Source organism: Haemorhous mexicanus, chromosome 11 (assembly GCF_027477595.1).
Source record: "Haemorhous mexicanus isolate bHaeMex1 chromosome 11, bHaeMex1.pri, whole genome shotgun sequence".
Taxonomy (NCBI): Eukaryota; Metazoa; Chordata; class Aves; order Passeriformes; family Fringillidae; genus Haemorhous; species Haemorhous mexicanus.
In genome coordinates, this window is record NC_082351.1 from 23931191 (window position 1) to 23957931 (window position 26741).

General features: G+C 45.8%; 3 protein-coding genes across 7 annotated transcripts; all 3 read left to right on the forward strand.

The window, feature by feature from the left end:
- Positions 1 to 735: 735 nt before the first annotated feature.
- THUMPD3 (THUMP domain containing 3) lies at positions 736 to 6500 on the forward strand. 2 transcript variants are annotated; one of them, XM_059856879.1, is made up of 9 exons: positions 736 to 1036; positions 1413 to 1490; positions 2001 to 2537; positions 3379 to 3509; positions 3952 to 4021; positions 4404 to 4519; positions 4696 to 4806; positions 5024 to 5147; positions 5381 to 6500. In XM_059856879.1, the coding sequence occupies exons 1-9, from the start codon at positions 815 to 817 to the stop codon at positions 5510 to 5512; spliced, it is 1521 nt and encodes a 506-aa protein (XP_059712862.1). In that variant the 5' UTR covers positions 736 to 814; the 3' UTR covers positions 5513 to 6500. The 2 variants fall into 2 exon arrangements, with proteins under 2 accessions (XP_059712862.1, XP_059712863.1); XM_059856880.1 differs by having other exon boundaries at positions 4699 to 4806.
- Positions 6501 to 6965: 465 nt separating this feature from the next.
- Positions 6966 to 9503, forward strand: LOC132332487 (von Hippel-Lindau disease tumor suppressor-like). Its single transcript, XM_059856890.1, has 3 exons — positions 6966 to 7203; positions 7597 to 7707; positions 8085 to 9503. The coding sequence occupies exons 1-3, from the start codon at positions 6999 to 7001 to the stop codon at positions 8255 to 8257; spliced, it is 489 nt and encodes a 162-aa protein (XP_059712873.1). The 5' UTR covers positions 6966 to 6998; the 3' UTR covers positions 8258 to 9503.
- Positions 9504 to 11557: 2054 nt separating this feature from the next.
- On the forward strand, positions 11558 to 26201 carry IRAK2 (interleukin 1 receptor associated kinase 2). Of its 4 annotated transcripts, none has more exons than XM_059856884.1 (13): positions 11558 to 12278; positions 13651 to 13830; positions 16544 to 16708; positions 17418 to 17530; positions 18923 to 19117; positions 19553 to 19617; positions 20051 to 20165; positions 20439 to 20548; positions 20924 to 21119; positions 21797 to 21859; positions 22846 to 23046; positions 23212 to 23719; positions 23986 to 26201. In XM_059856884.1, the coding sequence occupies exons 1-13, from the start codon at positions 11573 to 11575 to the stop codon at positions 24102 to 24104; spliced, it is 2736 nt and encodes a 911-aa protein (XP_059712867.1). In that variant the 5' UTR covers positions 11558 to 11572; the 3' UTR covers positions 24105 to 26201. The 4 variants fall into 4 exon arrangements, with proteins under 4 accessions (XP_059712867.1, XP_059712868.1, XP_059712870.1 ...); XM_059856885.1 differs by having other exon boundaries at positions 18947 to 19117; XM_059856887.1 differs by having other exon boundaries at positions 18950 to 19117.
- Positions 26202 to 26741: the final 540 nt, after the last annotated feature.

Genomic DNA, 26741 nt, shown 5'->3' on the forward strand with positions numbered 1-26741 from the left:
TGCTGCTGACAGTACACGCTGCACCTGGGGAGGTAGAAGCTGCAGGAACAAGTTGTATTTACATTTATCATTCCAGTGGTGGGTGTAAAGACCTTGGGACTGGAAATGAGGAGGGAAAATAGTGTCTATTCAGCTTCATGAAGCTCACACTTGGTCATAGTGACAGGGACAGGGCCATGGCAGGTAGAGTGCCATCTCTTTTTGTCTCCTGAAAAAAGACATTTAGCCACTAGGATTTCTTTCCAAAAAAATTGTCATTCTGGAAACAGCCCAACCACCGAGAAAACTGAGCAACAAGGAACCAAAACATAAACGGCCACCCCGCGGTTTGCCACCCACTGCACAGGGGTTACGGCAGCAGCGGCGGCCGTGTGGGTGCCCGGGGGCCAGAAGCACGGCAGCCCAGCTCGGGAGCTTAGCGCCGGGACCGGAGGGGCTGCGGGGACACCTACACTCCCGGAGTGCTGGGCTTGGAACCGGGAACTGACCCGCGGGCCCGGCAGCGCTCCGCCAGGGAAATGAATGACCCTGGTACAGGCTGAGAACACGCACAGAGCCGCGCTCCGACAGGAGCTCCCCGCGGGGCCGCACGGACCGACAGCCGGTACCCGCAGCCCGACACGCGGTCCCCGCGGACCAACAGCCGGTACCCGCGGCGCCGCGGCGCCGCCTCCCGCCCGTGCCCAGCAGCGAACGTAGAGCGGCGGGGGCGGTGCCGGCCGGCGCGGAAGCGGAAAGGGCGGGCGGCGGCGGCGCCCGGTGCGGTGTGGCTGGGGTGGTTCGGTGGTCGCCCTCCCTCCCCGGGCAGCCCGGCATGGCGGAAGCGGAGGCGGCCGGCGACGCGGGGCTGGGTCCGGCCGCAGCCCAGGAGGGCGCGGAGCCCGCGGAGCTCTTGGCCGTGATCGGCGCCACCGTGCCCACGGGGTTCGAGCAGACGGCGGCCGAGGAGGTGCGGGAGAAGCTGGGCTCGGTCTCCAGGATCAGCAAGGATCGGGGCAAGATCTACTTCGAGGTCCCGGCCCGGAGCCTGCCTCAGGTCCGTGCGAGCTCTCTGCCCCGCTCCGCCCGCCGCTGTTCCCCCTCTGGCCGGTTCGGTTCGGTTCGGTTCAGTGGGTCCCAGCCCCTCCGAGCGGAACGCTTCGGTGTCGGAGGCAGCCAGTGCGGACCGCATCCCGCACCCAGCCACGGCCGGCCTGGGTGCAGCAGCGGTATCGCCCGCACTGGGGTGTCCGGGGGAGATTAAATGATAGAAGGGATCAGTGCAAAGACGTAAGCTGATAACTGATGTGGGGACTAAAGGTGGAAAACCGTAGTCTCTGAAACCTCGACGTAAGATGGCTAAATTCTGACAACAGTAAACACAGTCCCTACAGCACACGGTTAGTAATGTGTCACCTTTTCATCTCTTCCAGGTCCATCGTCTGAGGTCGGTGGATAATTTATTTGTTGTTGTTCAGGAATTCAAAGACTATCAATTTAAGGAAAATAAGGTGAATTACTCTTCCTTTTTCTGTCGATTCTGGGGTTTAGAGTGTTGTTTGTGTTTTTTAATTTAAGACGAGTATCAAAATATTCTGTTTGTTTAATAAGTTTTTTATTTGTGATATTTTTCTCTAGTTCTCTTTTTCTGGCTTGTAAATGGAAGTGTGGCCATGTTGTCTAACATAATTTCTGCAGTTAAATACTTTACATTGGCAAAATCTGGGATGAGGTGATGCTATGTTTGTAGGTCACAGACATAGAACAGTGAAGTGTCACTTTGGTCTCTTAATACAGTGTTGGTTGTCTGTATTACAAGACGAGTGATGAAATCCTGTGGGTCTTGTGATTTTCAGTGTAATTCCATTTAGTTATAGCAGAAACCAGACAGAACTTGTAAGATTTGCTTAAACATGTAGTGGATTAATGTTTCATAAACTACTTTGAGAGACCTCATAATAAAAGATAACTTTTAAAAGGGTGGAATAACTTCAAAGCACAACTTTTTCTGTCTTTTAAAGGAAGATGCTCTAAAGGATTTGGAAGATTTGGTTAAAAAGCTACCCTGGACCGATCCAATGAAAGTTTGGGAGTTGAACAACAGCTTGAAAAAGAAAAAGACAAAACGCAAAAAACACAGTCTGCAGAGTCCTGCAAGCAGAGGGAAGCTGAGTGATGGTGGAGAAGAGGGAGGAGCAGACCAAAATAACACTAATGACCAGGAGGACTGTGCCCAAAACCCTGTGGCTGTGGAACCCACTGGTGGCCAGGATACAGAGAATCCCCAAGGAGTGGCATCCAGAAATGGGGTGGAGGAGGAGGAAGATAATGAGCAGTCAGATGTGAAAGTTGAAGTGCAGGCGAGTTCTGAGAGTGGGACCAAGGCTGGTGAGGGTCAGACGGGTGAAGGAGAGGCCAAGGTGCTGAGGTTCCGAGTGACGTGCAACAGAGCTGGAGACAAACACAGCTTCACGTCCAACGAGGCCGCCAGAGACTTCGGTGGAGCCGTGCAAGAGCACTTCCAGTGGAAAGCTGACATGACTAATTTTGATGTGGAGGTATAGTGACATACTTTAGAAATACCTATGTTTCTGCAGTACAAATATTTAATTCTTATTTCTGATGCTTAGAGATCTCCAAACTTCCTTCCAGAAACTCTGGAACTGAAAACTGGTAATGCTGAAATTGGCCTCCTCTGAAGTGTTCTTTTCCCTGGTAACAGTATATGTGTCCTCTGATGCAAGCTCTTGCTTGCTTTCACCTTCCTGCAATGCATTGTTTAGTAGCAGTCTAAGTTACCAGGAAAGGCTCCAAATGGAAGCTGGTTTTGGGGTGAAGGGGACAGAAGGAGTTAACAATAACTGTCAGGTGTTTATCTCCTGTCAGGGGACAGCAGAGGCTGGGAAAATACCGCTAGCACCCCTGGCCTTTTGGTGGTGAGGAACCACAGTCTTTGAGGGGCAGAAAGACCTAAGTTTTTCTTGCAGCTTTACTAAGGGCTGGCCACTGCCCTGGAGTGAGATTTCACCTTCCTAGTTAGTCTAGTCCCCACCACAAATGATTTTTATTGCTGCTTTTACAGATGGTTCACTGTGTCTTGCAGGACTTAGCCAGCTTCTGCCACAGACTTACAAACGAAGTCTTTTAAGAAATTGGTGCTATGGTTATTAACACTTTGAGAAGTCTTGTGCAGCAGATGTGGTGTGAATGAGAGAGCGTGTGAATGCTCACCTGAATTCTGTCCTATTAAAATGGTGCTTTGCTTTACTTCCAAGAAAAGCTTTCTTATATGTCATTCCTGGATTTTAAATTACCATCTAAGATTCCTGTAAGTATTTCCTAGGCATTCTGTGGAAAGCTTCTGTTACTGCTGTAATTCAGTTCAAGCTTTTTCTTTAGGTTCTTCTGAATATTCACAACAATGAAGTGGTGGTGGGGATTGCATTAACTGAAGAGAGTCTCCACAGACGGAATATCACACACTTCGGACCCACAACGCTGCGCTCCACTCTGGCTTACGGCATGCTCAGGTCAGGGCAGTTACATTGTATTATGCTCCGTTAACAAGTCTTTTTGTTTAAGAAACAGTGGCTTTTGTTTAAGAAATTAAACCTTTTATCTCCCCCAGTGCTTCTTCAGAAGCCATTTCTGTTAATTCTTAGAGAAAAATAAATTTAAAAACCCTGGAGTTGCTGACACCATGTGCCTTGTAATAACAGTGGGTGTTTCCCAGCCAAGGAAAGTAAACATTTGCTGTATTAGCCAAGTTTCAAAGTAGTGTACCACAGTCTTGAAAGAATTTCACTTCATTGCTGGTTATAAAAAAAATGTAACTAGTGGAAAAAACCAATCACATCTGTTTTTTTGTTAGAAGGGTACAATCAGAGTGATTAAAATAATTCACTTTCCCTTATTTATGGAAATTCAGCTTTTTAAGACATTTCTCACCATATCTTTTCTTCTGTTCCTCAGACTCTGTGATCCCCAGCCCACAGATATCATAGTTGATCCCATGTGTGGTACAGGTGCGATACCAATAGAGGTGATTCTTCCTTGATTTTTTAAACTTAATTAAACTTGTCTGTATCTTAGCTATATTCTATTATACCTGAATAATACGTGTAAATCTTCTTAGTAATGACTGAATGGTAAGCTCCAGTCTCACCAGTTTTTGAACAGATGTAAATACATATTTTGTAAATGACCTCATTTTCCTTCCATAGGATGTAGCAGGAAGATATTAAATCCAAAAGTATTTTGAGCTTTAAAGGTGCAAAATATAACTATCTGTTACAGAATTCTGTATTTTCAGCCATCCACTCACAGTTGCTTTGTTGTATTCTGTCATGTTTGAGAAATTATTCTGGGTTTTTTCATTCAAGCAGTGTTAATGCTAATGTTGCTTATTATCATTTCCCCTGCAGGGAGCTGCAGAATGGCCCTACTGCTACCACATTGCAGGGGATAACAACCCTCAGGCAGTGAAGAGAGCAGCAAACAACATCAGCTCCTTACTGAGGAAAAACGAGAGTAAAGACAGGTGAGGAGGAGCCTGAGGGATTTACCTTTCCTGCAGTGTTGCGTCCACAGAAATCCACTTTGCATTGATGTGCTTGAGTATCTGGTTCATATTTTCGTGTTTATTTTGTTGCCATATTGTAGACCTCCCCAGTGTAAAAACCTTCTGAGTGCTCACATCTGCTTTTGCTCTTGCAGCAGCACTGCCCTGGGCGTTCCCTTGGACGTCATCCAGTGGGACATCTGCAACCTGCCTCTGCGGACAGGCTCTGTGGACATCGTGGTGACAGACATGCCCTTCGGGAAGAGGTGAGCTGTGCTGGGAGGGGCTGCGCGCTCTCCTGGCCAGGGCAGCTCCTCCCCAGCTCGGTACTGAACTGGGCCCGCTGGGGAAGGAGTCATGAGCCTTGTGTTAAGAATGAACTTGAAGTCACTGTGCTCCTGAACGAGCAGATTGGTATCTGAGACACCAGTGACACTGAGCTGGTGCCGGTGGTCGCAGTGGGGAACTGAATGTATCTTGCAGGATAGGGTCGAAGAAGAAGAACTGGGACCTGTACCCAGCCTGCCTGATGGAGATGGGCCGGATCTGCACCCCAGGGACAGGCAGGGCTGTGCTGCTCACCCAGGACAAGAAATGCTTTGCCAAGGTTTGTTCTGTGAGAGAAAATCAAACCTATTTACACTTGAAAATACATTGAGGGAAAAATTGTAAACTGCCATCATTACAAAAGATACTCCATTTATAGAGAAATCATTAGTAACGCTTAAATTTAATTTTGTACCTGGAAAGTCCTTTGATGTTCCCATCAGATGTGATATAGAATACTAAAAATTAATGTTATTGTCTTAATGCCGCTCTGTGGCTGTTTGTGGCCTGCAGGCCTTGTCCCGCGTGGGACACATCTGGCGCAGAGCTCAGACCGTGTGGGTGAACGTGGGGGGACTCCACGCTGCCGTGTACCTGCTGAGGCGCACCTCGGAGCCGGCACAGGACACGAGGCCCTTCTGGTGAGCTGCGTGGAAGAAGACAAGAGACACCTGCAGACTTTGCTGAATAGCCAGCTGGTAAAGCAGACACCTGAGAGCATAGGTTTGTCAGTTTCAAAACCAAACAATCTGTGGAGAAATTGTCACACAAATATTAAACCAGGGATCAACTTGAGAGCTGCCAGTTCTACTGTGTGTTTTGAAACCTTAATTAAATCACCTCTGCTCCCTTCCGCCCAAACTGAAATTCATTAGTGGAATTAGTAATTCTTTCCTTGGCTTGAATCGTCTTTTGTATTTTTCAGTTAAACGTTTATTTTTTTCTGCTTACAGTAGAAAAATGTTGAGGCAGCTCTGAGTGTAACAGTTAATTTATTTACCAAGCTGTATCTTCAAATGACTAATAGTTCTACTTAAGACAGTCACCTTAAAGGGTTCAGAGGTAGTATCTCTAATGCAGTTTTCTAATTTATGCCATTGCTCAAATGTAAACTAATAATAAACCAGTATCTGGTTTTTGTGGTCTGATAAGTAAATTCCAGTTGGCAAACGTATGCTGTACTACTGGTTTTCTTGCCTGTTACCTCACCTTAGGGCTAATTACCAGAAAACGTCTGATCTGTGTTCTAGTGTTCCACTGCCATGGGTGAGGGGGTAACACACAGCCCTAGAACAGTCCGTAGTTACTGTTTGAGGACAGAGGTTCTTTTAGCAGTTATATTAAAAAGTTCTTGGTTTTGGTGTCCACCATGGATGCATCAAGGTGGCAATTTGAATTTCTTAGGTAATTTAACTACCACAGCTATGCTGCCAAAGTATTCACAAAAGTATTATTGCAAATATTTTTTTCTTCCATGACCGTACAAGGATTCCTGAGGCCTCTCACTCTGCTCATCAGAGGCTGAAAACAAATTACCAGTTTGCCGTTTCCATTACAGTGTGTTCATGCTAAGATTGTGTAACTGTTCAAAGGTGAATTAACAAGTATTAAAGTTTTAGAAGTTTTGCATAAAGAGATGAGTCTTAATTGTGTTCTTTTTCTGGTTCGTACCCAAATTTTCCAATATCTAGTTAATTTTTCACAAATTTTAGTGTTTTCATGTGTGTGAGAAAGATAATATAGTGTTTGTGAATCTACAGCTGAAGGATAAAGGAATCTTCTGGCACCCTGAGATCAGAAGAGGAAGGAACTGGCAGCGTAACTGTTACTGGCTGAGGAAGAATTGGTTTGTGGCAGCCCTGGTGAGCCCAGTGCCTTAGTCTCAAGAGCTGTGAACTGAGGCTGCTGGGCCATAAGATGACAAAGAGCTGACAGCTCTCAGTGACGACTCGCGTGCCAAGCGCCCTTTGCTGTTTTCGGTCTATTTGTTAAAATGAGGGTTTGGCGGCTCCGTGCGCCGGCTCCCCTCACGGCGGGCCCCGCCCCACAGCAGGCACCGCCCCGGCCTGCAGCGCATGCGCCAGGGGCGGTGCCTGCCGGGGCGCCTGCGCGCGGCGGGGCCGGGGCCGCGATGTCGCCGCCAGGCCCGGGCCTCCCCGGCGACGCTGCGCCCGGGTCTGTGCTGCGCTCGGTCAACACGCGGGAGCTCTCCGAGGTCGTGTTCAACAACCACAGCCCCCGCTGTGTGCTGCCCGTCTGGCTGGACTTCGAGGGCCGGCCGCGCTCCTACCCGGTGCTGCAGCCGCGCAGCGGGCGCGTCATGCGCAGCTACCGGGGTGGGTAGGGCAGAGCGGCACGGGCTTGGGCCTTGCGGGGCCCGGGGGGGTGAGCTGGTGGCGGTGGAATTTAACCTTTTGCCGTCCCCCCACCCCCTTTTTCCTTTCTCTTCCCTTTTTCCTTCTTCCACTCTTACGTTTCCCTTCCTTTTCCCTTTTTCTCCATTTCCTTTGCTCTTCTTTCTTTTCCTTTTTCCTTTTCCTTTTCTTTTTTTCCTTTCCTTTTCCCCTTTTCCTTTCCCCTCCCCATTCATACCAGCGAGTGGGGCCGTGGTAGTGCCCTGTGCACACAGGGCTAAGCTGGAGAGCTTGGTCCCTTGCGAGTAGATACCCCTCAGAGGCGCTCATTAAAAAGTTCTGTAATTGGTGCATTCCCACCTTGTTCCCTGCCAGGGCACCTCTGGCTGTTCCGGGATGCAGGGACCAATGACGGGCTGCTCGTCAACCAGCAGGAGCTGTTTGTGGCAGCCCCCAATGTGACCAAAGCTGACATCACGCTGCCAGGTAAGGGACAGGACCACACATGCTCTAGGGAATTCTGAACTTGGTCTCTCTGGACCTGTTAGGATTAGTGAGAAATCAGATCCTTGTGAAATTAGACCTGCTCAGACACTGGAAGAGGTGGTGAGGGGTTGTAGGTAGAGCTGTTGTATTGGATGGAGCTAGTGGCAGAGCTCTCCTTTCAAGGGGTCTCTGAGGGGTTTCCGTAGGTGCCTCATGGCAGAACCACATCTGTCTCGTGTCTGGAGAGCCCAGCCTGTGGTGGGTCACTGCTGCGGGCTGTGCTCTGCGCTCACAGGCTCCGAGCAGCGTTGTTGGCATTGGAGCAGCAGCTGCGGGCCCTCGTGACAAGGCTGTGTTGTGCTTCTGTCTGCCTGCAGTGTTCACCCTGAAGGAGAGGTGTCTGCAGGTTGTGCGCAGTCTGGTCAGCCCCATGGACTACAGGAAACTGGACATTGTTCAGTCGTTATACGAAGAGCTGGAGGATCATCCTGACATTTGGAAGGATCTTCGGCGGCTTTCTCTGGAGAGGAATGAAGCACTGAGGAACTAAATTGTGGAATAACAGGATTACTCACTTCAGGCTCCTCGTTACAAACCACTGAGTCTGAGCAGTGAGAGTCGCCAGGGCACACACCAACTGATGCCTCCGTTTAACGTTTTGAAACATAAACTCAGTAACTTTGGTGACAGTCAAATCCCAAAGACTGAACAGCACTGGGAGGCATGCTGGGTTCTGATGGTTCATTTCATTTCTTCATTACAGGTATTGCAAACTGTAGGGTAAGATCAGGGCAGCTAAGTGGAAAGTATTCATACAAAGTAACTTTCATTGTATTAGAAAGCAAATTACACTTAGGATTAATTTAGCCCAGACTGATGGTTGTGTCATGGGTTTTGTTTGAGTAATTTGTTTTGATGGAATTTCCCTTTCACATGTCGCCTCAATGTGCCTGTGGGTCACAGAGCATGAGGAGTTTGTACATGAGGTTTGTTTTCCAGCAGTGCCTGAGGGTCTGACAAACGTTACATTGGTGGAAAGATGATGTGTAAATGCTTGCTGGTTATTCTGCCTCTTACCTTTCCACGTACAAAGCCATGTCCTGTCTGCTCTAGGTCTGACATGTTTTTACTCTCATCATACCTCAAATGCCTTATTTGCCTTTGTCATAGGATTCTTGCCTGGCTGATCTCAGCCACACAGACCAGACCTTCGTTTTGGAACATCTGTGTCCCCCACAGCTGCTTCCCCAGCAGCCTGTACAGGGTTCACAGGAGGTAGATGCTTTAAGTTCTGTCTTTTCCCCTCACAGTGCTGTAGTCCAGGTCGTAGTAGGAGGCCTTTTCAGGGAGTGTGGGCCTCTCGAGCTGCTTGTGTCTTCTCAGGACCAATGGGAGCTGTATTGGCTCACACAGCCAGCTCACAAACAGGGCCATGCTTACTGGCAGGCTGGAGAAGGAGAGATGATATTTCTTTGCCTGTATTCTGTTCCCCACATCTCAGTGGAATGTGCTCTGGTGTAAACAGAGAGTTCTAGGCAGCGAAGTTTAGTGTTACATGAATTGACCATCAAGCAAGATGTGGTGCAGCTCAGGTTAGAAGCAAATTTGTTGGAGATTAATTACAGCAGGTTATTTCTGTGAATATGTTTCCCTCCAGTTGTACATTTTGAGAGTGGCTGTGAAACCGAGAATCTCAATGTATTTTGTAAGTATGGAATGTTTCCCTATTTGTAAACTTGTTTCTCTTACATATTTGAAGAAATTGGTCTTTGACATAAAAATGGAATTGCATGCTAGCTTTCTGACTGTAATTCTGTCAGGTAAGTCCCCAGTGCCTCTGTTTGTATTCTGTTCATACAGATACTGATGATACTCTGACAGTTGCTCTGGTTGAGCAGTAAACACACTTTGGACAGTACAGCCAGCCCAGCCTGCTGCTGCAGGGCTGTGTTGTGGCACTCATGAACTCTCAGCACAGCTTCAGGCAGTGTCTGGGCAGGAACGGGGCTGCTGTCGAGTTCCACTCTTAGCACCTCTCACATTTCTCTGAGGGGAAACTGAGCTCCTGCAGGGCTCTGGAGCAGACTTTGGTCAGTGCTGCAGGGAGCCTGAGGGTCGGAGAGTGCTGTTCCCTGCTCCTGACCATAGGTGAGAGGAGGTTCCCCCCTGCTGTCTGTGGGGCTGGGCACTGCAGTTAGCATGGCAGCTCTGCCAGACCCTGGCAGAAACCTAACCTGCTTGGCTGCAGCTTTTCCTGTAACCCAGTTGGTATTAGGTGTTGGGTTTAACAGTCTGCACATGGCACACACCTTCTGGGTATTTCTGAGTTGGCCGGGGTCTGTCATTTCTTGTATTTCTTATTAGAGTGTATTTTTCTGTTCTGGAGTCCTCCTTTGGATCAGAATAAAAGACTGGAGAAACCCCAGCCAGCTTTAACCCATGAACGTTGGGAAACGGAGTCTCCTAGCTGTTACTCAGATGGGTTAGTAATGAGTGAAAGCTGTCATTTACTTGTGGCAGCTGCGTTAGCCCTGGGTGGTTTCAGTCGCTCCAGCACGGCCTCGTTGGCCACCCCGGGAGCAGCAGTGAGAGCCGGCCGGGCCAGCCCAGGGAGCACCGACTCTGCTGTGCGGGAGGCGGCTGAACGGGAGAAACCCCGGGGAAATAAATGCTGCTGACACCGCACCGTCCGGGGCTCCGGGAGGGCACACAGCAGGGCAGAGTCCTGCCCACAGCACGTCGGAAAGGGAAGGTCTAAGAGCAGGGATATACAGCATTGTTCCAGTCTCTCTTCAGTCGATTTCAGTTCCCCAGGAAGACCCTGCATTACTCGTGGCATTGAGAGCAGAACTGAAGCCATACACGCGGCTGGATGTGGTCTTTCCCCTTGTTTCCAGCCGAGGCAAACAGTTCAAATGGTTTCACAAGTTTTTCCAGTACCTAAAGGGAAGAAGTATTTTCTTCCTACTTTTATGTAGTTCTTTGCAACACAATTTCAGTCTCATCTTACATCACTTTCAGAGATGTTCAATCATGAAAGCATTTAGGTGTGTGTCAGAGGGCCAGTAAGCAGGGGAAAGGGAGGGGAAAACCCCTAAATGCAACTATTATTGTTGAACTGGTACTACTGATAAAACAGCTTATCCCAAGGCAGACTTTGAGTTATCACATTTTAAATACACTTTTGGTAGTTTTGTTTATTTTTTCCCATTCTTTGATCTTACAGCTACAATGATATGCATTTTTCAGTTTTTCATTGTCACAGCAGAGCTCAGAAGTTCATGATTTCTGAGGCCTGGAGTGTAGAAAACTGCAAAAGTTTGAAAGTTTGAAAACAGGAGTTAGCTGTACTGTAGCATATATGCAGAATACAAAGAAACTGAATTAAAAGCTGTCAAAACTTACAGCACTTCTCTCAATTCATACAAATTTAAACCTAGGGGAAAGTATGAACAAGACCAGAAGATGGATGGTTACACTTACATATCTGCTGGCACTCTCTAGCAGCAGTAGTATGGCAGGAAGGCTCTCCTTTTCCCCAGAAGTATTAGTAATATTTATATTGGCAAATTAATTAATTATACGTTTTTATCCAAATCAGGTTAAATTAAAAAAAAAATCAGAAAATGTTATTGACTTTAAGAACATATTTTAAACCTAACCCTTGGCAAGCAAGACCTGGCCCTGTGATCGTTTCTGATGTTCTTTAGTTCTCACTCGCTGCATATCGTACCGTGCCACGTACTGTAAGGCGTGATCTCCGGTGTGCTGCCGTGATGGCGAGCCCCGGCCGGAGGATCCCTGCGCGGCACCGCCTGGCGGCTTTGCAGCTTCTCTGGCCGTGCCTGTTCCTCTCCCGGGCACTATGGGATGCCTGTCTCGCTGCCCAGCGGAACGGCCCAGCACGCTGCTGTGTTTACAGCCGCTCTCCAGGGCCACCCGGGCTCCCGGAGCAGCCGCGGGCGGAGCGCTCGGGGACGCGGCTCTGCCGGGCTCCGCTCCGGACCGGCGCACATCCCGCTGGGCCGAGCCGCCGGCTGTGCGCAACGCCCGGGAAAACGTCTCTCGCTTCCGGCACGTGGAACTCGTAATTAGGCAACCGGCCTGGAGCAATGACCAGTCCTGGAAAGGAAAATCTGATTTGCATCTGGGGCCGGGGCCTGACGTCAGCCGGAGCAGGAAGCAGCGCTCGGAGCCTGCCGGGGATCGCTGCCTGGGTCGCGGGCTCTTTCCGCGGCAGCGACCCCGCCTGCCGGGCTGCGACAGGCTGCGAGGGCAGCCCCCGGAGAAGAGAAGTCTCTGGGGGAACAGAGGAGAGGCCGGAGAGCTGCCCGTGCCGCGGTCCGTGCCCGGCGCGCAGCATGCGCTGCTGATGGCCGCGGCGGGGACCAAGGGCTGTCCGGACCGGGACCGGGACCGGGACCGCGCGGCCATGGCCCTGCAGCAGCCGCCCCTCGCCCCCCGGGCGGGCCCGGCCCCGGCGCTCTACATCCACAGCATGCCCGCCTGGGTGCTGGAGGACTTCTGCCAGAAGATGGACTGCCTGAGCGACTACGACTGGATGCGATTCGGTGAGGGGGCATGGCTCAGGTGGGGTGGCGCGCCCCGAGCCGGTGGCACCGGGGCAGCAGCGCCTTTGGGACGTGCTGGAAGGCGCGGACTTGGCGCTGTCCCCCGCGCTTCCCAGCGCTCGGCAGGGCACATCCAGTAAACAGGGAAATCCCGGTCACCAGTCTGGTTTTGCTTTTCAAACACAAGTGGAATGCCAGACTTCTGTGGCTCCTTGGCTTTTCCTGGGCAGCCAGGCTCCTTCCCCTCACTCTCCGCAATCTTTCGCACTTCCCTCTCCACTCACACTATATCTCCTGCCACTTCTCACTGCCTGTTTCCACAGCGTCCCTCACATCTGCTCAGATGTTCTGTTTTTTAATTTCCTCCTTCATGTATACTCCCTTATACTTTGTGCCCCTGTTTCTCTCGGTCCTGGCTGTGTAAAGTCAGTAAATAAAGAAAATATAGTCCCTGAGTTATTTACTCTTTTTTTCTGAATCCCCGTGCATTCAATTCTAAGCTGAATCTTTTCTTAGTACCTGCTTTCCTTTATTTGACATGACATCCCTAACTGAGTGCTGAATAAGGTCTTACCCCAGTTAAACTTCCTGATGTAGGGTGGGATTCATCTCCACTACCTTCAGATGCATAAAGCTGTATTTCTGATGTCCTTCCAAAGCCAGCTGTGGTGAGAACTCAGGGATCTTTGTCTCCACACGAGCACCCGAGCCCCTAGTCGTTTCCCTTCAGGCACAGCCCCCTGAGACTCCAGCTCTGGGGCTGTGTCTAGGGTGGAGCTGGGGACTCACGAGGGGAGGTGGATTTTTATGGGTGAGCTGGGAGCAATACAGTGGGGTGACAGGCATGGTCAGGAATTGGGACACTTTGTGTAGGGTCAGCTTTGGCACAGGATCTAAAAATAGCTGCATTTCCCTGGTAGCTTTATCGGAGTGTAACTAACACCCAGGTGATTCAGTTATTGCTTGTCTCACCACAGCACAGGGATTTAGGAATGCAAGTGGGAGTGCAGCCACTCCACTGACAGCTGTCACCTGTTTTGGGAGAATCACCCCAGGAATTTAATCTAACCTTACTTTGGAACAAAGTATTGAGGAGAAGGATTACAGGGAAAATATGCTGAAAATTATGAATGGGTCTTCAAGTGTCTCTGATAGAACAAAATTTTTTCCAGAATAGTTGAAGGAAGAAAAAGGATATCTTACTTTAGGAACAGAAATTTCTTCATGTCCACATAGGTAATTTTTTGTGATACTTTCTTTTAAAGATCTACAAATGCAAAAGCAAACTGTGTCTCACACCTTAGCATGTCCTGCTTGCCCTTGCCTGTTTTTTTCTAATATTTAAACAGAAATATCCATTCTCTCCCACCAGCCTCCTATGTGATCACTGATCAAACAGAGCTACGGAAAATCAAGTGCATGGAGAAGACAGGGATCAGCATCACAAGGGAGCTCATGTGGTGGTGGGGAGTGAGGCTGGCAACAGTGCAGCAGCTCCTGGACCTGCTGCAAGGGCTGCAGCTTTACCGAGCGGCTCAGGTCATCCTGGACTGTGAGTAGCTGCCCCTTCCTCCCATGGCTCTGTGCTGCTCCTCACAGCACCCAGGCCCCTCCTAGGACATCTTCCTTGCTAACTGAAGAAGCTTTTTGTTAGAAGTCACATCCTGTGTCAAATTCTAAAATGTCTCCACTGATTGTGATTCTCTGCTTACTCGAGTAAAATTGGTGGTGTGAGGGAAGAGGTGACACAGGTGGACTCACGGGTCCCTGCAGCTCATCACCCCATCTTCGTGGTGCCCATCTTGGACCCTTCAAGAAGTGCCAGGAAGATGGGCTGTGGCCAAACCAGGGGTGGTGCTTTTATGCATCAGACAGGATTTCAGAACACAGAGGCTGCACAAAGGGTCCCTGCCCTTCAGGCCTGGTCCTGTGGCACTGGATCACAACCTGAGAGGCGGCATGTTGCGGCCCCTGCCAGGATTGCTTCCAGTCCAAGAGCAGGTTCCAGCAGTTAGCCCTGAAACACAGACACAGCGCAGACAAAACCAATCACCATCCCTGCAGGGAAACACTCGCCATCCCTCTCTGGGTCTGGTTTGCTCCCTGTGGTGTGTCAGTATGGCCTTCGCTTGCACAATTTGCACCTGGCATAGGTACAACAGGGCATTACCTGCTTTCCTTTATGCTGCTGTCAGTTACTACTTTTTTCTTTAGCTTTTTTTTGTGTCTGAATATGCTTATTCAGGTGATCCCTCTTGGGCGGATACAGAGGATACAGAGGTTGCTTGTTCTGGTTGGCCGCTTCAGAAAACTAGGTGGTCCTTACATCACCATAGTTCAATTCATTCCTACTTAAAGAAATCAGACACAGCACAAAGGGAGATCTTTTGCTGGCAGATTACTTCCCAAAGAATTCTACATCCATTCAACAGTTTTTTGCGCTCTCTAGTCCCACTTCTGAATGTCCATAATAATGTTTTCTGTGTCAGTTGCTTAGCTGCAGTGCTGCCCTGTTTGTCTGACATGCAGGAAGTTGCAAAAGTCATGAAAAACCCTGAAAAGTAGGTTGAATAAGGGAAGTGATGCTAAGTTCTGAGACTTCTAGGTTAAACCATGTGAGGAAAAAAACGGAATCCAGGGACTTGCCTGCAGAAAGAAGGGACTGTCAGGTTTGACTAAAGGCCTGCAGACTGTTTGACAGCTAGTCTTAAAACCCTGTAAAATTTGGGATTTCATAGCATTCTAGCACAGTAACAAAAATACCTGAGTGTTCTGGGTTTTAATTTTCAGACCTGGTTTCATTCAGAGCTGAATTCATAGGTAGCATTGGAGAACAGATAGAAACCTCAAAGAGAGCATGCCCATTTCTGCCATTGTGGCTCTTCATGTCCTGCTGTTCTTCAGCCTCAGTGCCTGAACGTGCCACGGCTTGGCTTCTCTCCCACAGTTCCCTGGCTCATGGTTCGTACCAGTAGCCAGATTACACAAGTAACACCGGGCTTCCTGCTTGTTCCAGGTACTCCCTGGCCTTTGTACGAGTAAAAGAACACAAAGCTGTTGTCTGATTTCAGGTGCAAACAGAGGCCTGGCACATTTGATTCTGAGATCACCAAAGCTGTTAGAACAGCAGGATAAGAACCACCATGTAGTAATACTTTGGCTTATGTTTTTTCTGTATAATGTATAAAACTTTAATTTGGATTTTTAAGAAAATGTTAAATGTATTGCTGATAAAAGGTGCCATATAAGGGTTTAAAACTACAACCAGGAAAATGTTATCAGGGAGTAGAAAGCCCTTACATCACCCCTAGTGCACACTGGGCATTTTCAGGCTTCTTTTCAACCTCAGTTTTAAGAGCATTTTAAGAAATAAGAATTCACCTGCTTTGGAGATTTTGACAACCTCATATATCACAGCATCTTGAACTTTTGTACTGTATTTCTTCCCATTCTTACTGTAGCCTAATCTCATCTGAAAAATCTCCCCTCAGGTGTATATAGTTTTAAGTTCCTGTACGCTGTATCTTTGCACTTCTTTTAATCAGACTTCAAGTTGCTTTTTCAGGCCTGACTCTGAGGTTTTGCCAAGCTGTGTACAGCACAGGATCTGTTAGAGCCGTATTGAAACAATAATTCATCCTTTAAACTTTCCTTATATATCAATAAGTTTTGAGCTTTGATCATTTTTTGTTTTCCCTAGATTGTCTTTGGTTTGTTTCTTTCTGTTGCTAAGTAAAAGTATGAGTCTTTCTTGCAAATAGTCCTGTAGACGAAAGTTTTTTCTGGGACTGAACCTAGTCATGCCACTAAAATCACACAATTGAAAATAGTCCTAAAATATTTAACTGACTAAACCCAACACAATTCTGTCCATCTTCCCCTCAGTCCTGTGACAACTGCAGAGAACTCAATGCCTTCCTTAGGCTGGGAAGTAGTTGTGATTTGAGATCATTACCTGAAGGATGCTACATAGGAAATTATAAACATCGTTATTGCTAATTTCTTCTTGTAAGAGACTCTGCATCTCGGGAATAGTCATTGCTGGTATTTATTTGAAGCAATTAGTTCCTGTTAATTTTAAGTAGATGTTAATGTCATGGGTATAGTCTCAATTTAAATACCATCTAAGTTGCTTGAATGTTCATTTTAATGTTGATGTTAATTTGAAGTCTGATGTCCTGATTAAGATTATTTTCTGGTCACTGATTAGAGTCAGACTCTATTTTCCCTGGTTATCCTTATCTTCCCTTTGCTCTGTTTTGAAGGGACATCAGCCTCTAGCGTCACCAGCCCTGAGAAAGAAGAGCCAGAGCCAGGCAAACAGATAATATCCGTACCTCCCACAGAAGGCAAAAGGAGAGACAAAGAAAATGCCATAAGTCTGTTGCCATCCCCAGGCTCCTCACACCTGGGAGCAGTCCCATCAGGCAGTAAGTACAGTGCCGGACTCCGAATTTGCTCTGGCATGAAATGACGGCGTAGCCAAGGCTGCTGTGTGTTTGTGGTCAGGATAGTACAGTGAAGACACTGGTCTCCCAGATGGCCACAGCTGAGTGTTTGCTGTTCTACTAGCACTGCCGTCTCCTGTTTATTCCTGACTTCAGCACACAGCCTCCTGGTCTCCTTCCTTTAGTCCCCTTGGCCTTGAGAGATGCTGGCTGTATCTGTCCTCTGGGATCTCATGATGATTCCCAGGTCTCTGAATGCCTTGATCCCATCCTGGCTCCATACAAAGACTACACCAGTGCATGCATGTCCTGCCCCATGTCCCTCTCTTCATGCACAGTAAGTCTAGGCCAGCAGAGAGCCAGGCAGGGGTCAGCAGCCCCTCTGCTGGGAGAGGGAAGGGAGAACCCCAGCACATACTGGGGAGAGCATCTGCAACAGCACAGGCACAGGGAGCTTCATGTTCCCAGCCAGGGCTGGAGAGGGCTGCACAGTCACTCTGCAAACACGAACCAGGACGAGAACTCCCTCTCTTCACACAGAATTTCACAGTTTGACAGCTTGTCACAGATTATCTTTGGTCAGAAAGTTGAAAAAAAATACCCCAGATCTTCCTAATTCTTAGACCTTTGTCGTTGGTCACAGGTGGTGGTATTACAAAACTAAGGTGTGTTTTCAATGCTGTTATCTCAGTTTCAGGTGTTGTTTCTGAAGGAGCCTTATACTCCCTCCCTGCTCCACCACCTCCCCCGAGAGACCTTTTGAATTCCCTACAGTCCAATCCTCCTGTTCTATCAAGTGTGAAGGTAAATCCCCTTAGTGCTCGCTGATTATACAGGGAAAATTGCCTTTATGACATTCTATCTTTTTTCAGTTAAAATTTATCCCTCTACTTGTACAAAAATGTTGCTGTAGTGAAAATGTTGAGCTCAATACAAAGGGTTTGGACTAATGCTTCGGTTAGATTGCTTGTGGTTACTTCACTTTTTTTGCCAGTGAAGGAAAAATTTACAGTATTACTTCCTGCATAGCTCAGAAGGGATAGCATACCCACAAATAGCAACTGAGTTTGAAGGACTCTCACATGTAGATTTTACAGAGGACTAACATTTCTGGTGCAATCGCAGGACAGGACAGTGTATACCACTGATTAGTCAGAACCACATATGTCTTTTAGATTCATTGTATACTTAAAATGTGGTTTCTGCTCAAAACTGGGCTAGTATTGAATTTAAGTCATGTTGTTCAAAGCCTTGTGTAGCAGACAACTGAAAATCTCCCAAGATAAAGGTTCCATCATGTCTCTGAGCCTCTGAGCCCCTGTTCAGCTGCTTAACCATCACAGTGAGAAAAATTCTCCTCATGTTCCTAATGATTTCAGCATGAAATCTCCTGTTCCTTCCTCCCCACTGTTCTCTTGTCTTTCATACAGTCTAACTAGATCTGTCCTGTCCCCAAGGTGTTTCCCAGATCTGTGAGCCCACCTTAGTCCCATCATGGTTGTTCTTGGCCTGTTTTCTTTGGTTTATTTTGTCTGAGGCTTTAAACTTCCACAGTAACATGGTCCAGGACTACCAGCCAGGAGGGAAGACTGACTCAGAGTGCAAGTAGTTTCAGAGTTTCTTGAGAAGAAGTTAGTGCTTTATTTCCTCAAGTTGGGTGCACATTAACATTGTGAAAGATGCATGATTAGGCTCCAGTGGGACTGTAATTATAGTTGGTATTAGGACTTAGCACACTGGAAGCAACAAATTATTGTGCAACTGACACCAGATGCTTCAAAAGTAGATATGAAGTTTACTAGAGCATAATTACATTACGAGGGACTCCACTTTCTCATCCAACTGTTTCTTAATATGTAACCCAACTATAAAGATTAAGATATTTTGTAAATCAGACTAACATCACTTCACATAAATATATGGACTTTTAAACAAAACTAAGCCTGTTTCCTGGGAAAGGTAGAACTGCAGATTGGTAACTGATTTCACTTCTACTGTGCAAAAGTTTTACATCATCCCAACATATCAATACAGGAGTTACCTACACCCTAAGGAGTGATTGCATAGTACCTTTCACAGTTTCATTCAGCAATCACAATGATTGCTTAAAACATGGGAAGGAAAATACGACACTGAAAGAGGGAAAAAGCATATCAATTATCATGAGATAAACTTGTTTCTTCTACAAATGTGTAGCCCTGCAGCTCTTCTACTCCTCAGCAGGAGACGATGGCTGATCTCCCTAGCGGGAGTCTCCTGTGGACCCAGAAGGAAATTGCTAATGCCACCAACAGTTTCAGTGACAAGAACAGAATCTGTGAAGGTACTTTTGCAGATGTCTACAAAGGTCAGAGGAACAACATGGTGTTTGTCATCAAAAGACTCAAAGAGGCAAGTACTGCACCTTTTTGTAGAAGAGGGTGTGTTATTAGCATGACTTCCCCATTAGCAGATGTTGTTTAATATTGTGTGGGAAGGAACCAGAATAACTACACAAGAGGAGAGGTAAAAATGAAATTATGTAAATAATTAAACCTAAATTCAGAAAACACACTTTGATGAATACTTATGTGAGTAGTTCCATTAACTCTATAGATAGGAGTAGCCTGCAGTATAGCTGCCTGCATTGGATAATTGGATCGGGGGTGTCTTTACACTAGTTTTTGTTCTAATTACCAGTGAATTGTTGCCTTTGACTTAACGTTGCCATCAGTGGTACTTGCCTGTTTCCTGCACTAGCTTGCCATCTAGAGACTCCCAGATCTGTATAAATGCAAAGTCTTAGTAATTTCTAATGACATTCTCTTGCGTGTTTTCATTTTTCAGCTGGAATGCACAAGCCCAGATTCCACCCAGAGGTTCTTTCATACAGAAGTGCAGATTTGCTTTCGGTGAGTCGTTGGCTTTCAGAGGCAGAGATGCATGCCCTGCTCATGGTCTGGTGCTGGGTGTTCCATCAACACTGGGGCGTCTGCTCCAGGCACTGTTCTGGGCTGGGACAAGCGGTCTGGCGCTGCCTGTGTGAGAGCCCTGGGCAAGCAGCACAGTGCCCGGGGCTACTGCTGGTCCTGGCTGAGCTGGCACAGCCTTGGGGTGGGGAGGACACAGTGCCCACCTTGTACCCCTGCTGCAATTTGATGGGCTCTTGCTCAGTCAGCCTCCTTCTGTCTCCTGCCCAGGACTGTGTTGTGCCTCCAGCTGTGCTTCCAGCTGCAGCACACCATTCCAGTTGCCTTGAATTTAGGAACTTACTCCAGCTCAGGAATGTATTTTTCTGCATTGCTCTTACATCATTTGCAAATCACTGCTGATCTATGCCTGCAGGTGTTGTCACATAAACATTCTGCAGCTGCTGGGGTTCTCGGTGGAAACTGGATCGCACTGTCTGATATATCCATACTTGCCCAATGGCTCCCTGCAAAACAAGCTTCAGTGCCACGTAAGTAATAATCTGGGTCTGCCACCTACTTGTGATTGCAAGTCCTCTCCTGGAATTCCCGGAAAAACAATTGCATCTCTTTGATTTCTGAGAAACAGACGGAACAAAAAGGTGCCCAGTGCCCTGGCTGCAAGCACCAGAAGGGCAGCAGCTCTTCTGGAGTTTTGCCTGGAGTTTGACTGGGACTCAGCTAAGCCTTTGGTTTTCTAAACTACCAATGTCTTACAGTGTTTTATTCCATTAATTACCAATTTTTTCCTTCTTTCCTTGCAGGATGATTCTGCTCCACTAACCTGGGAGATGCGAATTAGCATTTCTTTAGGAGTTGTCAGAGCAGTGGAGTATTTGCATAATTTTGGAATTCTTCATGGGAATATCAAGAGGTGAGTACTTTGGCATATCAGCACTTCCTTGGTCACCTGGTAATTTAAGGATTTCTTCAACAATCATGGCTAAAGTTTATACAAATTGGAAATCCATATGCAGTATTTTCTGCTGTCCCTTGTTCTGTAGGGCTTTTACCATTTTCTGTTTAACCTGTCTCTCTTTCCTAAATGATGGCTGTAAATTATTTTGAATTTTTGGGTGCCTTTTTTTTCCCCTTCTTGCTTTCTAACATTCTTAATCCTTTCAGTACTATGCAGGAGGCCAAATGCTAGACACTTTCTGTGCTAAGTTTAAAAGCATAAAACTAATTCTTTGCCTCAAGATAAAATAATGATTTGACCAATATTGTTATTTGTCTGTCATTATTGCAGCTCAAATGTCTTGTTGGATGAAAACTTTACACCAAAGCTTGGGCATTCTGGACTGCGGCTGCATTCTTCTGATAAAAAATCAGAATATGCCGTGATGAAAACCAAAGTCCTACAGGCTTCTCTTACTTACTTGCCAGAAGATTTTGTCAGACATGGGCAGTTAACAGAAAAAGTGGATATATTCAGCTGTGGTGTGGTATGTTGCCTTTTTTCTATGCTCTGGTTTATTTTTGATGCTTCTAGACAAGAAATTGAATGTGAGAGCAAGTACCTCATATGGTTGTTTTGCTGGCAATTTCATATTATAGTTGCTGGCTCTATAATGTGTCGAAATCCTAGTTTTAATTGTTCATACTCCAAATATATCTCAGTTTGTGGCAAAATGAGGTGAATCTTTTGAACAAGAGAAACAAAAGTGTTTTTTATTGTAAATAAAGTATTACTGCTGATGGCTTAAAACAAACAAGATGCTCAAAATTCTTGGGAACTCACCACATGAACTTCTACAAACATTGCTCGTTCATTTGTAGTTTCAGCTAGAATAGTTGATAGTCTATGATGTCACCCATCTCCAGGTATTTCCATTTAAGTAGGAAGTTACTCTGTTCAGTATGATTTCTTATCTACATTTAGCTTTACTTTCTTCTTAATCTTTGTTTCAGCAATATCTATTGAACTATAAAATCTGGGCTTGGCTCTGGAGGTAGATCTAAAGTCTCATAAAAGCCCTGAGCTGGCATTGTTAAGCCATCTGAAGTAAAAATATAATATCATAATGCACTGAAAGTTTAATATTTCTTTAGTTAGAAACTTAAATTTAAAATTATAGTTAATTCTGAACAAATAATTTTATCTTTCAAATACACTTTCTAGGTCTTAGCAGAGATACTGACTGGGATTAAGGCACTGGATGAAGACAGACACCCGATTTACCTGGTAAGAAAAAGCAGCAGTAATGAACACCAATACAAATGAGTGGGGTTGCTGTCATAGAAATAATTTTAATTTTATTTAAATACAATTTGATATTTGCTGTCTGCTGTACATGTCCTGCAGAAGGGAAGTTTAGGAGCCATATCCTGGTTCTATTAATGTCAGTAGCCTGCCTGCCATTAGAACAGAAGCACAATGGATATTCCCATTTCATATACCCACTCATGGGTGCTGGCCTGAATTGCATTAGGAGACACTGCAAAATAAATAAATATTTAAGAGACAAGGCTTTGCGCTGAAATGCTTCTGCATATTTTCTGTGTGCCAGGAGGAGGTGGTGTAAGCCACAGTGAGTGGGGAAAACTGGGTGGAGCTGCAGAAGCTCATCATCATGTTTATCAGGCGTTTGTCTTGTGCTCATGCCTGGAGCTGATATCCTCACCAGTTTCCCAAGCTGATGTTAGAGCTACATGAACCACTTTCACAAGCAGTCAGAAGAGCCAAACTCACTGAATGCATTAAAACCTTTTTTAGAAAGCAGCCTTCACCTGCATTCCTTCTGTGGCATCTGCTCCCGATTTCTTGTCCGGCTGAAGCCTTGGAGGGGAGAACAGCAGTATTCCCACTATTTGCAAGCAATTCAGAAGTGTCCAGAGGGGTTCAGAAAATCAAAGATCCTACTTTCTGATTTCTTTAACATGTGTTATAAAGGCCTTTGTAAGAATGCTGCTCTACACAGTGTTGGCTCTTTTTCATTCCTATATAAATGAGCACAAGCCAGGAAGAGCTTGCCCTGCTTTAGGGAATTTGACATTGGATGCATGCAGAGAAAGCCACTGGCCTTTTTCTCTCCAGTGAGAACAAAATTTCAGTCAGTTGCATGAACAGAGATTATGAAGGGTCTGTAAACCAGGCACTGAGAGATTCAGACAAAAATAAATGCTTGTGTTCGTTTTGCCTTCACTAATGCACCTCCTTCCTTTGAACAGAAAGATATGATTGCCGATGAAATTCAAACAGCAAAAGAAAGCTCAGACTCCAAAGTAAAAAATTTGGAAAAACTGGCTGCCAAGGAAATCTGCTGCAAATACCTAGACAGAAAAGCAGGACACTTGCTGGAAGAGGTGGCTGTTGATTTTGCATCAGCCATCTGCCTTTGCCTGAGAAAGAAGAATTCAAACATAGTAGAGGTAATATTTTAAATACATGGCCAAGATTTAAGTCTCCTTGTCATCAGGGTGTAAAACTACAACATTCATGTCTTGCTTATTTTGGTGAGTGTTGACATAGATGAATATGTGTAAGCAGGGGTACAACAATTATTACACGTTGACAGATTTGGTTGTTAAAAACAGGTACGTGAAATTATGGAAATGGCTGAAAACAAATTAAAAGAGCATTACATCTGTGGAAGCAGCACTTCTGGATTCTCCATGAACACTCCAGAAGAAACTGATGATGAGACAGCCAGTGTGAGCATGGATGTGCTTTCTGCAGTGGGGAATAAAGAGGAGAGCACCCAGGCAGCAGTCGTGAGCAGTGGCAGCCCCTGCGCGCCTTCCGTGGGAGCTGTGCCACCCGACACCTACATGTCTCGGGTCCCTTGTGAATCAGATGAGTCCAGCTGTTTCATATGGAATCCTCCAGAAAAACCCACCGAGGAGTTACCTAGCCACAAGTGTACCAATTCAGAAAAAGTGGCAGGCTGTGATGACAGGGTCACGCAGGGAAAGCCTGCCCAGGGACTGCAGGAGAGAAGCCTGGCATGCGCCAGAGGCGATGGCATCCTGGAGACAGCAGCTGCTGCACAGGGCACCTGTCCGCAGGGAAACACAGAGCTGGACTCTTCATGTGCTCCACAAGGTATAAGTGCCCTCCTCTGACAATACTAGGGGCAAATTACTCTCTTCTCCAGAACTGCTTAGGTTCCACTTCCTACTTTTAAACAAATACCAGTAAAACTTTTCTCCTTGGTTATGAATTTACTAATAAATCTACAAAACATTTTGTAGTTTTCTATCAGATTTTTTCCTAAGCCAGTTTGTTGGTTGGTTGGTTGCTTGCTTTTTCTTAAATTTAAAATTATCATCTATTTTTTCCTCAGTATTTGGGCTTTTTTTGTTTTTCAGCCTTAGCCAGAGAGACATCTTGGAAAATACAGATAAATGATCAAAAAAAGAAGCTCATGGAAAATATTTTGCTGTATGAAGAGGACAAATTAAACAGTTCTGAACTATTTGAATCATAAATTGGATGGATTAATTAGCAGTGGCCAGCTCAGAAGAAGAAATAAGGACTGTCTCCTCATTAGAAAGACGGTAAAGTGCACCTTTCATGTAAGATTAGGTAGCAGGTTTCGATCAGGAACACTAGCCCTGAATGAAGGAAACAAGAAGTACCACATAGAGAAGCACAGAAAATACCTGTTCTATAGCAGATTAAAGCACAGTCAGTCCCTCTCTGTACACAGAAATGCTGTCTGCCTTTTCATCTGCAGTGTGAAAAGGAATGGCAAACGCAAGTGCCATAATAATTTGTGATTGATTTGCAGTGTGTTTCAGGAAGCATCTGTGGGTGTCATTAATCCACAGTCCCAGGAGTTGCAGAGCAAATGCTGACCAGTGGCAGGCAGCAATGCCCTGTGCTGTTTTCCCACTGTGTGCAGCAGACAGGAATCCTCAGAGCTGCTGGGGAGGTTTGCCAGTTCTGTACTGTTCCCTACAATCTTAGTCCACACACCCAGAACCACTGCATTACCAGAGAGGGATCTTTATGCAAGTTCTCAGATTGTTGTACAGCTTCATCTCGGTTTGAACTGCACTGACCACAGGTGTAGCTAATTAACTTCAGCCACTTTCCTCTACTCTCTGAGCTTCCCTCCACATACACATGTGACACCACTTAAGTCCAACCTTTCAGTTCACTGTTGGGAGCTCTAAGACCATGTTTAATACTTCATAGGAGTATTTGTGGGAATGATTTTTTTTCTAAGTGTCCTTTACATGGAAATGTTTCTCATTGTGTTTCACATGGTAACTGTTGTATATTTTAGATTAGAGAAAAGATTTTAATTTAAAATAGCTTTGATTTTTTTATAGGACACTTGAGACATAATTTGTTGTATTTATTTTTGCAATGGGTAAAATATAAGCTAATAAGGGGACTTGTTGATGGTTCCACACTCACCAGGCATTCTCAGAGGAATCCTTGTGAGTGTTCCTTAGTTGCAGGAGCAGTAGGAGCCTTGGTTTCTGGCCCAGGGATCACATACAAAAGAAAAAATAGAAACTTTTATGCTGATGTATTTATGATCAAGTGAAAGCCCCCTTAAGAAAGTATCACTTTTGTTTTTATGATATTTATTATTTTTATTATTGCTAGCATATTCCACTTGTGTGCAGTCTAGGGAAAAACAGGTTTATGAGGGACCAAAAGAATTATCAGAGTGTGTAGCTCAGTTTACAGACAGGTGAGCTGCCTGGTGAGCATGGGGAACAGGGCCTGATGTGCAGAAATGGCTGCAATTCACAGTGCAGTTCAGGGAACAATAATAAAATTAATTATATGTAATTATTTTCAGTGGAATTGTATCCTAGTATATATTCCTAGCTTTACACAAAGGCCTCACACCTTCTATTTTTGTACAGTACCTAGTTCATTGTATGTATTATTATGAGCAAGTAAAAGTATTTTAGCTAAAGACCTGAGTACTGGAGTTATCTACACATTTCTCAAGTTATTCTCTACACTAAAAACTGGTAAAATTCCTTAATTATAAGTGCCTTGGATACTGCCTTTGTATTTACATAGTTTGTTTTTATTTTACCAGAATCAAACCAAGATAAGATTAGTACTGACATAAGAAACATTGTATACTCAGATTGGTCAATAACCACTTAATTCTACAGGAGATTTATCAAGATACTTTATGGCACTGAAAATGTAATATTGTTTTTTACTGGTATATTCTGGGAGAGCCGTGGTAAAATCCTCGTGTCTTCTCCAGAAAGGAATGCACATGGATATGCTGCTGAATGGGAAACCTGGGAGTTTTAAACTGAGAAATGTAGTTTGTACACAGTTCTATTTCAAGAAAGTGCTTTAGAGGTTTTGTTCTCCTGTAGTCACCAAATGGAATTGTTATTCTTCGTCTTGTACCCTGATAGTTTTAAAATATTCTGAGGTGATTTAGGTAGCCATACAGATTACCTAAGTATTTAGTATGGCATATATAAGACACTGTGTGATCTTACATTAACACTGTTATGTAAATTGGCAGTTCATAAGCCAGTTTATGCATTACCATTTACTAGTAGCTTTTTGAATAAAAAAACTTGAAAAATTCCTTTCTTTCTAGTCTGCTTTTTCATGATTTATGGCACAGAAAATATATCTCATTCCACCCTATTTGGACAAAAGAAGCTCATGGTCACTTTGCTCTCTGTAGTATTTATTAGTCCAAACATATTTATTCAGTCCTCACTCAATGTCAAATAGCTGATTTTTTTCCCTATCTGATGGCTCTGGAGAATTTCGCCGTAAAATTAATTGCAAAGGTTCCTGCGGCGCGGGCGGGCCGGGGCTGAGGGGAGCGGGCGCGGCGCCCTTCCCGCCCTTCCCGGCCCATCCAATCACCGCCGCCCCGCCGCCCAATCAGCGCCAAGAGCCCGCCCGGGGCGGGGCTGTGCCCTGAGGGCGCCGGGACGGCCGGAACGGTCATAAACCCGCGGCTCCGCTTTTCCACCGGCTAACGTTAGTTTTAAAAACAACCTCAAAGTGCGCGAATGGGTTCACGTCCTTCTTTCTTCCCTCATGACGAGTAAAGTTGTAAGAGCAGAAAAGGGAAGCTGGCTTACCTTCTCCCTGGGATATGCCAAGACCAAAG

Bases quoted from the DNA above. Each gene is read 5' to 3' on its own strand.
- THUMPD3 (XM_059856879.1), top strand. From the start codon at position 815: ATGGCGGAAGCGGAGGCGGCCGGCGACGCGGGGCTGGGTCCGGCCGCA. The intron at 1,491-2,000 runs GTGAATTACTCT...TGTCTTTTAAAG, and splicing joins ATCAATTTAAGGAAAATAAG to GAAGATGCTCTAAAGGATTT. The intron at 2,538-3,378 runs GTATAGTGACAT...CTTTTTCTTTAG, and splicing joins TGACTAATTTTGATGTGGAG to GTTCTTCTGAATATTCACAA.
- LOC132332487 (XM_059856890.1), top strand. From the start codon at position 6,999: ATGTCGCCGCCAGGCCCGGGCCTCCCCGGCGACGCTGCGCCCGGGTCT. The intron at 7,204-7,596 runs GTGGGTAGGGCA...GTTCCCTGCCAG, and splicing joins CGTCATGCGCAGCTACCGGG to GGCACCTCTGGCTGTTCCGG. The intron at 7,708-8,084 runs GTAAGGGACAGG...GTCTGCCTGCAG, and splicing joins AGCTGACATCACGCTGCCAG to TGTTCACCCTGAAGGAGAGG.
- IRAK2 (XM_059856884.1), top strand. From the start codon at position 11,573: ATGGGATGCCTGTCTCGCTGCCCAGCGGAACGGCCCAGCACGCTGCTG. The intron at 20,166-20,438 runs GTAAGTAATAAT...CTTTCCTTGCAG, and splicing joins AAAACAAGCTTCAGTGCCAC to GATGATTCTGCTCCACTAAC. The intron at 21,860-22,845 runs GTAAGAAAAAGC...TCCTTTGAACAG, and splicing joins ACAGACACCCGATTTACCTG to AAAGATATGATTGCCGATGA.